This window comes from Eptesicus fuscus, chromosome 8, assembly GCF_027574615.1.
Source record: "Eptesicus fuscus isolate TK198812 chromosome 8, DD_ASM_mEF_20220401, whole genome shotgun sequence".
Classification (NCBI taxonomy): Eukaryota; Metazoa; Chordata; class Mammalia; order Chiroptera; family Vespertilionidae; genus Eptesicus; species Eptesicus fuscus.
Genome location: NC_072480.1, coordinates 13,925,767 through 13,938,162, shown reverse-complemented (window position 1 = coordinate 13,938,162; position 12,396 = coordinate 13,925,767). Strand labels below are relative to the sequence as shown.

Sequence of the window (12,396 nt, the reverse complement as noted above, 5' to 3'; positions counted from 1 at the left end):
TATGGACCACATTCTGCCTTTTGAGAGACTCATAGAATCTTGGGCCTGTGTAAGAAGAGCTTCTATATGTGGAATTTCACATATAGTTTTCAATGAATCGTTTCCACTTTGGGATTAAGGTGAAATGACTAAATTGTCTTTTCAGACATTAATTTCCTTTGTTCTTTTTAATCTATAGGAGGTCTTCTCCATTTTGTCACACCCATGGACCCTCTATTTCTGCTCCTCCACTACCTTATAAAGGCTGATAAAGAGGTAAGTTTCCCAGTTTAAGAAAAATAACAGTGAGGAAACAGAATAGATTTTTTTTTGCTTGATCTCCTCTCTCTCCTTTTAATGATTCAAATGTAGATTCCCCACAATTCAGATTTAGATAGGTTGATATAGAACACGTGTATCACGTGTGCTGGTATGGATTAGCGAGACCTGAGAACCACTACCTTAATCTTGGACTAGTTTACCCGGGATTTCTGAGCACTGCCTGACCCTCTAATGCTGTCTATGTGCCTTACTTGTTTGGCACAACCTAGTAATGAAAGATTTTATTAAGTACTCAGTAGTTTTTAAACATAGTAAAAATGTTAAGAAATTGATCTCAAGTCTTAAGAAAGAAGATAATAGCTTTTTTCATTTTCTTATTTGTGAGAGACCATGAATTAGGTAAACTGGGGCATGTCTAGTAAAAAACCTCATTAATGGGGAAACTCTAGTTGAGACTTAAGGAATTCCAGATTGACCTTACAATTTACCTTACGACAGAGTTTATTAATAGTAATAATTTCAGCCATAGGTTTTGAAACATTTCGATCTACGATACCTTTACACTCCTGAAAATTATTAAGGATACCAAAGAGCTTTTTGTTCCTGTGGGTTTTATCTATCAATATTTAATTAATTAGAAATTAAAACAGAAATTTAAAAAATAATGTTATTAATTTATTTTTAAGTAAAAATAACAAGCCCAGTACATGTTAACATAAATAACACATTTTCAATGAAACAAAATTTCAATTTCCATAAAATTAAGTGATAAGTGTGGCATTATTTTACATTTTTGCAAGTCTCTTTGATGTGTGGCTTAATAGAAGACAACTGGATTCTCATATCTGCTTCTGCATTCTGTTACGTTCTTTTGGTGGAAGTATATGAAGAATATGCAGCCTTTCACAGATATGTAGTCTGAAAAGGGAGAAATGGTACAATAGCCTTTTCAGATAATTGTGGATGTTCTTCTTTGGCACTCTTCTAGAAATCAACAAGGCACAGTTTCTTAAAAGTCAGTTGCTGTGTGAAATCTGAAACCTTGTCAGTGAACTCTCCATGCTCTGTTACATGAAAATCTACTGGTCTGTCTTGCACTAAGAATGGATCTTTTACTCATGTGTAACTTTGGAAAATATTGTTTCACTGAAGTATGCTGATTTTTCAAATGTTGACACATCTCATTACACACACGCACACATACACACACACACACATAAAACTTTGTTGATAGCATCACTGGTCTTATCAGAAAACTTAGGTATTGGGAAGCTGTCATAATGGCAGATAACAAATTTTCTACAATTCTAATTTTTGCTTGAAAGTTAACATCTTATCATTGGCTACAAGTACTGTCAGTCTTTCCCTTGAAGTGACAGGTTCACTTCATTTATGTTCTGCCAAATATTCAAATCTGAATCACCGTAGTTCGTAGCGGGTTTTTGTTGTTGGTTTTTTTTTTTCCCAGGTAAAAACGGTATCCACGACAAAAGCAGCTAGTTCAGCTTGCAACAGTCCTGCACCTTCACTGGCAGCATTAGCACTTTAGCGAAACTTTACTTTCATCATACCAAGTATTTAAAAGATTTGCACTTGAGTCAAGATTTAAATAAAAGCTACTACTCTTTATCAAGCATGTCCTTAAGTGAAACTGGCCAGTTTTTAACTGCTTGTGCGTGGATGTGAAGAATTCAGTGGTTACCAGGACAGTTTGTTCTCACCACCCTAACCAATGGATGCTGAGGAGCCAGCAGTTTTACCCACCTTTGCATTGGAATCTTCAGTGCAGATGTCAGCACAGTGGAAACACAGATAGCGTCGTAGCAATATTATGGAAATAGCTTTGAGCTTGTGTGTCCCCTGAAAGGACACTGGGGCCTCGCCGGGTTCCACCAACCTCAGTTTGAAAGCCTTTGAACAATTTTAAGGAATAAGTGTTATTTAAACTGCTTAGAAGAATCTGTGTGTGTGTGTGTTTTCACTCTAATGTTTGCATATAGTTTAAATGCTTATGGCTTTCATTGTAAACTGTCTTTCTTCTCTCAAATACTAAAAATGCCTTTTAAAGTAACCAATGAGGTAGGTGTTTAGGTATTTCCTTCCCTACATTTTAGACATGATCTTTTCCTATTTAGTTAAAAAAATATATATTGGTACATACTTTTAAAATGTTGACTTATTCTTTTTTAATCATAAGATTTATTTTAGCATCAGAAGAAATATTTTTTATTCTAGCTATCCCAACTATTATTAACTGTATTCAAAGAAAGTTGCTTATTACATTTCCTTTTTATGTATATACTAGAGGCCCAGTGCACGAATTTGTATACGGGTGGGGTCCCTCAGCCTGGCCGGCCATCGGGGTTGATCAGGACCATCTCACCCAGTCCCAATCAGGGCTGATTGGGGCTGGCCAGCCAGTGGTGGGGAGGGACTGTGGGAAGTAGGTTGGCTGTGGGAGTGCACTGACCACCAGGGAGCAGCTTCTGTGTTGAGTGTCTGCCCCCTGGTGGTCAGTGCGCGTCATAGCGACCGGTTGTTCAGTTGACTGGTCGTAATGGTTGCTTAGACTTTTATATACATAGACTAGAGACCCAGTGCGCCAAATCGCATGAGACCCAGACCTGCCGCGTGCAAATAGCTCACCGCTGCGAACCACCGCGTGAGCCCTGCCATGCCGCGTGAGCCCCTCTGCGAGCCCCGCTGTGCTGTGTGAGCCGCGAACCGCCCCACGTTACCGCGAGCGGCTCACAGGCTTGGGGGAAGGACTGAGAGGTGCTCCATGCACCTCCCAGTGACCGGTCATTTGGTCGTTATGGTGTTACAGCCACTGGCCTTTTATAATATAGATGGTAAAGAAAAAAGAAGTGAAACATTAATTTTGAAATTATATTATATTATGACTGTGTAGTAGTAGTCCATTATATATATGTAGAATGTTGTTTTAAGGTAGTAAAAGATTTAAAATATTGATCATGGAAGAATATAAATTAAGGTAGAAATCTAAACACAGTAAGACTTAGGAAATCTGTGAATTATTTTTACTATCTGAAGGAAAAAGAGAATATTTAAATTGTGGCACTTCTTGCCACTTGTTAACCTAACTGACAGCATGACAAGCTATCATACATGCTACTGAATGAATGAGAAGCTTTTACCCTTAAGACAAAGAATGCTGTATTTGCAGAAGGAAAACTGATTAGACACAGGTTTTCTGTCTTCAAGTGGAACTGTCATTAACACAGAAAAGTAGAGTGAGCTAGAAGTGGGACATGAGCAAAACCATACACCTTTACAAAGTCTGATATCCCTAAGTCAGGGGACTAATAACTTAGACTTCTCTCCAGGTCACAAGTAAAGTTAAGAAAAACTAAACCTGATTGAGGTGAAGGATGATCTGGATTTCTGTGTCCTGCACTTGGCTACCAGGCCACATACACTTATCAAGCTGAGCCTGATTTAATGTGTCTGCAAGTTTTTATATTCATCCCCCTACCTCTTTCATTATGGTCTAAATTTGGAAGCATCGTCAGACAGCTCTGACAGGAATAGATTCACTTTTGCTATGTTTCTTTTTTTTGTGGTGTTTAAAGCACTGGAGATGTGAGGAGGGGAGAGGAGATGTACACGCTGGGCTTGATCTAGGCTTATTTGTGGATTATGGTCAGGACTCCTGCTCTGTAACATCAGCTGGTTCTTTTTCAAATTAAATGGGTTAGACCAGCCCCAGGTAATCTACCATCTTTGCAAGTTTTCATAACTTCCAGTACTTTTCCAGAATTGTGCTGCCCTGTTTTATGCAGTTATTGTACTCATGAGGTTGAAACTCTTTCAAGGGCTTCCTGAAGGGGAGCTGAGAGTCAGTTCTGGAGCCTGTCCCAGTTTAGGGATTCCTTACATGAACAAGTGACTTTGGACTTAGTTTAAAAGTCCAGCTATGGGGTAACATATCTTTTTTTTTTTTTTTAATGTGTGGATTTATTGACTGGTGTGCTTGCATTCTTACTGACTAAAGTCTTTTTTTCAGGGAAAGTTTCAGCCTCTAGATCAAGTTGTGGTGGATGATATGTTTCCGAATTGCATCTTGTTGCTGAAACTTCCTGAACTTGAGAAGTTACTTCAACACGTGACAGAGGAAAAAGGTAGCCATCAGGGACCACAACAACAGGCTGATAAGTTGTGGTTGTTTGGGGTCACAGACAGTTTGGCCAACTATGAAATCAGGCTGATGGCTACTGGAAAGGCGGGCACCTGTCTGAGAATGGAGCTGCCTGAAGGCCCACTGAGTGTAATGCTTAGGCTATGTGGGTCATAGGGGAAACTGTCATTCAGATTTTGCTCCCAGTTGTCAATTCTAGTCCTCTGGTGCTTTGGATTGTTCAGTCTTTAACATTCCGACCAGCGAAATGTGGTGGCTTGTCTCTTACAGGGCCAGGATTCGCAAGGCTTGGGCTTTGGTCTCAGTTCTTTGAATTAGTCTGTGACTTTAACTGCTTTCTTACTCAGATTTCTCATTTGTAAAATTACATAAAGCCCATACTTTTATTGATTCAAGAAGCATTTATTGAGCATCTTCTAAGAAACACACATTGAGCACTAGTTCTGGCAATATGTATTTATAAATAAGACATTGTTCTTTCTCTCACTTAGCTTTGAGTTTGATAGGAGCAAACGACGAGTAAGGCAAACAACAGGGACTGATGGAAGTGAACTCGGGTTTCTGGGGCTGCAGGACAGGTTTGTAACCTGGCCGGGGTTGGGTGGGAATGCAGGTCATTGAGTATTGTGTTTCTCTCCTTAGAGGGAATGACCTATAAGTGGAGTCCTGAAGGATACCGTCAGAATAGCATCAAAAAAAAGGCATGGGTGTATGGCAAATGTGTCACATTCAAGAAATTCCAAGGAGTTCAGTGTGGCCAAGATATAGGATGTCAGGCACAGATTTAGTAAGGAAGAAATGGGGTGGAATATTGGGCAAGGGTTCAGATGGTGAAGGGCATTACATTTGTCTGGACTTTACCTAATGGTACTGGAGTGTCAGCAAAAATTTAAGCAAAAAGTACGATAGTGTGGATTATATTGGAGAAGCTGAGGCCAGATTCACAGAGGCCATTGCAGTGATCCAAGCAGAGGATGATTGTAGCCTGACTTTACGAAATGGAACTAGAAATAATCAGCAATTTGAAGGTAGAACCAACCTCATTTGGTAATTGGATAGTAATCAAGGAGAAGGAGGAGGCAAGGATGACTTCTGGTTTTGTCTCTTGACCAGCAGGTTGTGTAGTGGTAGCATCCTGAAGACAGGAAACATGGGTGGGAGGAGCAGGCTGGGGGTAATGAAGAGATGAATTTTAGGTATTATTCACTGGAATTTTGAAAGGAAGAAGTGAGGCAGTGTGTGTGAATGTGTTTTGAACAGTTAGAAGTACTATACAAATTTAGCATCAGTGCCCCAAGTAATTTCAGGGTTAATATGGAAACCATACAGGGACTATAACCACAGGCTGATAAGTTGTGGTTGTTCGGGGTCACAGACAGTTTGGCCGACTATGACAGTTCTGGGACCAAGAAAGTGGTGATTCCCAGAAGTGTCAGCTTACAGTGGGAAAGGGGAGAGCCTCGTTGACTGCATTTTACATTTGAGGGGTCTACTAAGTTCACACTTGGCCAGACCTAACACTCCATTTTGTATCTGAGAGATGTGTGGTGCCAAGGCTTTATCAAGGCAGTCCATTAAACACATTCCCTGATCTGAGTTTGGCAGGAGATAGCAGTCTTTTTCTGGTGACAAATGTGTAGCTCATAACCATTTCTGAAAGCTAAAGCAATGAGGAATAATTATAATTCATTTTAATTTTGTTAACACAGTTGAAAATACAATGAACTCCTATCCAAAATTCTTGGGTTAGCTGTCTATGAACAGTTAAACCCAAACCCAGAAACCCAGGTTCAGAAAGAGTGTTAATGCATTGGCATTTGTTAGCTTACAGACTCTGTTTCAAAGCAGGAGCTTCTGCCTTTCTCATTCTTTCCTTCCTGCACACCAAATCCTTGACCTCTTATTGAATCATTATCTGAACTCCTGTCCTAATCTTTCACTTCTCAACATTGCCTGGGTTTGGAAGTTCTGCTGTACTGGAAGTGCATATGCTATATTTACCTTGTTTGGCTCTAAATAATCAGTTGTATACATCAAAATACTGTGTGTTTTCTTTTGGAGGGAGCTTCTTGCTGTCCTTGTCCATAGAACTCACATACAGGAAAATATTGTATGTATTTGTGTTTTGGGTCAAGAGTTGAAGCAAGTAATGTGGAATTGCTTATGTGTATTATGATGAAGATGTCTTTCTGAGTATGAGGCATAAAGATATTTCTTGTTTTGATTTTGTTTTTAAACCTTCTATTATTTTCTTTTTTTTCTTGTTTTGATTTTGTTTTTAAACCTATTATTTTAAGATTTGCAGACTGTAGTTCATTAGGGGAAGAATTTGATTATGGAGAAAACTGCCAAGACTGCCAAGACATTTATTGAGCATTTACTATATATACCCAACACTCTCTGGGCATCCATTTACTTACATTATTTAAGTCATGAAGCATCTGTTCATGGCAGATACTAGATACTGTAAACTGCAATACTTAAATAATGTTCAAATGTTGGTCGTTCGTAAATCTCAACACTATGAAGTTAAGAGAGTGAAAATTTTATTTTATGATTTAGAACAACCTTGCAGAATACTAATTATAATGTGTGACAGAATACAGAGGATACTCTCAACCATTCAAACTCTTCATCTGACAGATAAAGGATGCTGAAAAGTTTGAATGATTTGTTCAAAATCACATAGCATATACATTTTTAATTTTCCTTGCAGGACATCAGATTACTCAAGAGATAAGAAGCAAATATAACAAAATATTAACATTTTTTTATTATTGAGGTTTGTACAAATAATATTTGTAGTGTTTTCCTCTGAGATTTTCTGTACCTTTAAAATTTTTAATTAAAAAAATTGCTTCAGCTGCTTATGTACTTTCATTTTCAAAGCAGATATATTATCAACCTTTATATATACCAGAGGGGCAGGCCAGGCCGAGGGACCCCACTAGTGCATGGATCCGTGCACCAGGCCTCTAATATGCATATAAGATCTTTGGTTAATCTCTTCCTGCCCTCCCCTCCCCTTCCCTCTGAGATTCATCAGTCTGTTCCATATTTCCATGCCTGTGCATTGAATGTCTGCCCCCTCGTGATCAGTGCGTGTCATAGCTAACAGTCGAATGGTTGCTTAGGCTTTTAAAAAGATGGTTTAAATAGGAGAGTGAGGATAATCCTATATAATAAAAGCCTAATATGAAAATTGTCCCTTCGCCTGGGAGTTCAACCGGGAGTGCGACTGCTTGCTATGTGTGTGCTGACCACTAGGGGACGATGCAGAACATGGTGGGTGTCGGCAATGCGGCGCTGGCATCAGGTGGCAGTGGAGGCGCTGCCGGCCCTGATGGACCCTGATGAGAGTGGGACTGCAGCAGGATGGTGGGGCAAGTGAGCGGGTGGTGCCAGGTCAAGGCGGGTGCGAGCAGGCCTGATCGCCCCACTGATAGCCCTGCAGACAGCAACCAGTTGCAGGGACGGGGAGCAGGGCCGCTGCCCAGCTCCCAGGCGCTGAGGGAGCTGGGCAGAGGCCTGATGACTCAGATGGAGGGGGGGCATGCGGGGGCCCGGGGACCCAGGTGCTGCCCAGGGCCCAGAGGTCAGCTGGGACCTGCCCTTCCACGCCAGATGCTTGCACTTTGATTGCTGGCCAGGCCTACGGACCGCACCCGTGCACGAATTTCATGCACCAGGCCTCTAATCAGATAATAAAAATATCTTCCATGTATTAACAAATTATTCTATACTGTATCTATACTTATTGATTTGTATAGATTATTTAATCCTTACAGTAATTTCCTTTCATTGTTTTTATAACCTGCATTTTTACAAATGAGGAAACTGAGGCTCACAGGGTTTAAGTAAATTGACTAAAATCCTAGAACTTGAAGTGATAGAATTGAGATTTGAATTCATGTCTGTCTGTATGACAGTAACTCTTTCCCTTTTTTCTTTATTTTTTAAAGGTATCTCCTTATATGCATTTATTTGGCATCAGATCATCAACTTATTTACAAACTCAGAAAAGCAAAATCACAGCAGATTGTCCAGATTAGGTTAATTTGTGTGTGAAAATAGCTTTTTTTTTTTTCTTTCACTTATTTATCATTCAATCATTTAACAAATACTCTTGAAAGCTTATCCTATGGCAGGGACCATGCTAGGAGCTTAAAATATATCAGTGAATAAATTCCTTCACCTTTATCCTTGGGGAACTTACCTGCTAGGGAATTCTTTATTTCTATTTCCAAACCTTTCTTCTTACAACTATGTTAACACTTCCACAATACTCTGTTAGAATGCTTAGGTATTGCCATATGTAAAAATAGAAACCTTTTAAAAATCTTGTATCACCTCTTAATTTCCCTTTGTGAGGCCATAAGAGAGGGACAGACAGAACTTTAATCAAGTAAGAAAAGGCAATTTGACTAATCCTGGCAATGAGCTTTCTGTGCTCAAGGCACTGTGTTATCCTGTTTTAGTGATTCCCTCGGTGCTGGCTGCTTATTTGATTTGGGGTGATTGTCCATTTATAAGTTGTTTGGTTCCAGTCTTTGCATTTTATTGCTAGGATCCTATCTAATAAAGAGGGAATATGAAAATTGACAGTCACTCCGCCACAAAGATGGCAGCGCCCATAGCCACAAGATGGCGGTGCCCAGTCCTCTCAGCCCTGCCGGAGTCCCCCAGTCCCGGGGGGGCGGCCGCTGAGAGCAGGCAGTGTGAGCGGCCTGGCGGCATGCTTGCTTTGTCGCCACAGCAACGAGGCAAGCGTTCTACCCCGGCCACAGAGGGCCTCTGGTCAGTGGGCAAGGAGTGGCTGGGAGGGGGGTGGGAACACTTGCGTTGTTGCCAAGGCGACAAGGCAAGCGTTCCCCGCCCGGCCGCAGAGGGCCTCTGGTCAGACTGGGCGCAGAACGCTTGCATCGTTGCAGGCCGGGCTGAGGGACACCTCCTCCCCCGTGCACAAACTTCATGCACCAGGCCTCTAGTTTTTAAATAAGAAACAAAGAAGACTGCTCAAGAGTGGTCAGGTAATATCCATGATAAGGAGCAAAGATAAAGAAGAAAGCTGCTGTTTTTTAACTTCCATCCTCTCCACAGGCACTGTGCAGATAGAATAAAAGCTCAAATACTCAAATTACCCAGCCAGCTATTTTGATATTGGACTCCAGATGCTGTCTTAAAAGATTATGTCATTAAAGATCTGGTTACATTTTTATGAAAACCTTCCTCCCTTGCCTTCTTCTTGCCAAATATACCCTGCCACAGTTGTTTGTATCCTGAATGATGATGGCGGTGACCTTAGTTAGCACTGCCAGCTTTATTAGTGAAGGAAATTATATGTTTCTGTTTGCTAGCTCTGAGGCTCAGCACGTTTCTTGCCAAAGAAGCTCACAGTCATGGAGAGATGACAGGGGAAAGGACTATAAAGGGTTAGGAACTTCATCTTGAGTGTAACACTGTTTCATACTGCAAGCAAAAGCTACACTGCGCTGTCCAGTGTGATTAACAGGAAGTCAGGAAAACTTACCTGATTAAAATGTCCCGAGTGCAGTTGCCAAGTTTCTATCCCCAAGAGGCAGGGAAAAAAAGAGACCATATGAGTTTCTCAATTGTAGGAAACATTGAGAAAGTAGATGTAAAAATGTGCTCTAGGCAGTTTGTTTTACAATCCATCAGGAAAATTCAAGTTTGTGAACAGATTATCCAATTGCTGGACATGTTATTTAATAGTGGACTCACTTTTATTCTATCTTTATTTTGTAAGCCCAATCTTTTGAGATGTTTTGAAACCAGTTTTATAGGTACCAGACACATTAGGGAAAGAAACCTTTCCAGCATATGTCCATATTATCTAATCACCAACTCTCGTAAGTATGAAATTTAGGACATGGGTAATCTGTGGCCTTCATGAGTATTTTAAACATTGCTTATAAAAATTTGTGAATTTTAAAGGTAAGCATAGTGACGAAAGATTATTTGACTTTGAGTGGTGGGCACACTGTGCAATATACAGATCTTGTAACATAAAAATCCACAGCTGAAACATACATGATCCTATTTTTTAAAATATATTTTATTGATTTTTTTACAGAGAGGAAGGGAGAGGGATAGAGAGTTAGAAACATCAATCAGCTGCCTCCTACACACTCCCCACTGGGGATGTGCCCGCAACCAAGGTACATGCCCTTGACTGGAATCGAACCTGGGACCCTTCAGTCCACAGGCTGACGCTCTATCCACTGAGCCAAACCAGTTAGGGCACATACATGATCCTATTAACCAATGTCACCTCAATAGAGTTAATAAAAACACTCAGGAAAAAAAAGATAAAAAAAAGATAAATAAATAAATAAATAAATAAATAAAAGCATGGATGTGTAAAATAAATGAATGACTAAACAAACAAACAAATAAAGGTGAGCTGTAGTTTATGCACTTGGTCCTTATGTAGCATTATGGATATTCAAGTGTGATATTTATTTATGTATGTATGTATTATTAAAATCTTTATTGTTGAGAGTATTACAGATGTCCTCCATTTTCCTCCAATTGCCCCCCTCTACCTAGTTCCTGGCCTTCATCACCCTATTGTGTCCATAGCTAATGCATACATGCATATAAGATCTTTGGTTAATCTCTTCCCACCGCACCCCTCCCTCCTTCCCTCTGAGATTGGTCAGTTTGTTCCACGTTTCCATGCCTCTGGTTCTATTTTATTCATCAGTTTATTTTGTTCATTAGATTCCTTGTTGGTTTATTTGGATTTATAGTTTCAATTGTTGATAGATATGTAATTATTGCCATTTTATTGTTCATCTTTTTGGTGATGATGAATTCCTTTAGCTTTCTCTTATCTGTGAAGCTCTTTATCTGACCTTCAATTCTACATGACAGCTTTGCTGGGTAGAGTAATCTTGGTTGTAGGCCCTTGCTTTTCATCACTTTGAATATTTCTTGCCACTCCCTTTTGGCCTGCAAAGTTTCTGTTGAGAAATCAGCTGACAGTTGTATGGATGTTCCCTTGTAGGTAACTAATTGCTTTTCTCTTGCTGCTTTTAAGATTCTCTCTTTGTTTTTAACCTTTTAATTATGATGTGTCTTGGTGTGGCCCTCTTTGGGTTCTCTTATTTGGAACCCTTTGTGCTTTCTGGACTTGTAAGTCTATTTCTTTCACCTGGTAGGGGAAGTTTTCTGTCATTATTTCTTCAAATAGATTTTTAGTATCTTACTCTCTCTCTTCCCTTCCTGGCACCCCATGATGTGAATGTTGGTATACTTGAGGTTGTCCCAGAGGCTCCTTACACTATCTTCATATTTTTGGATTCTTTTTTCTTTTTGCTGTTCTGATTGGGTGTTTTTGCTTTCTCATATTCCAAATTGCTGATTTGATTCTCAGCCTCCTGTACTCTACTGTTAATTCCTGTAAATTATTCTTCATTTCAGTTAGTATATCCTTCATTTCTGACTGGTCCTTTTTCATGTCTTTGATGTTCTCACTAATTTCCTTGAAACTCATTAAAACCCTTGAGCATCTTTATAACCATTGTTTTGAACTCTGTATCTAGTAGTTTTCTTGCTTGCATTTCATTTAGTTCTTTCTTGAGATTTCTTCTGTTCTTTCATTTGTGACAAGTTTGTCTCCACATTTTTGATGCTTCCCTGTAAACATCTATGTATTAGGTAGAGCTGCTATGTCTCCCAGACATGGTAGAGTGGTCTTGTGTAATATGTATCCTGTAGGGCCCAGGGCCTCAGTCTCCCTAGCCACCTGAGCTGGGTGCTGTAGATGTGCCCCTTTGTGGATTGTGTGCACTGTCTTACTGTAGTTGATCCTTGATTGCTGTTGGTGTCACTGGGAGGAATTGGACCCCCAGGCCAACTGGCTGTGAGGATCATCTGTGACTCCAGCGGAAGAGCTGCTGTGCAGGAGACACCCTATGGAACAAGACTTGTTTAAGTGGGGCTTTGGTGCT

General features: G+C 40.1%; 1 protein-coding gene across 6 annotated transcripts in view; it reads left to right on the top strand.

Moving 5' to 3' along the window:
• RNASEH2B (ribonuclease H2 subunit B) overlaps window positions 1-12,396 on the top strand; it is a 93,325-nt gene that overhangs the window by 36,737 nt on the left and 44,192 nt on the right. For 5 of the 6 annotated variants that reach the window (XM_054719785.1, XM_054719782.1, XM_054719781.1 and 2 more), the window contains exons 4-5: window positions 179-255; window positions 4,289-4,403. In XM_054719785.1, coding sequence (XP_054575760.1) covers window positions 179-255; window positions 4,289-4,403 — 192 coding nt within the window. The remainder of the gene's footprint in view (window positions 1-178; window positions 256-4,288; window positions 4,404-12,396) is intronic. The other variant, XM_054719786.1, reaches the window with a different exon arrangement.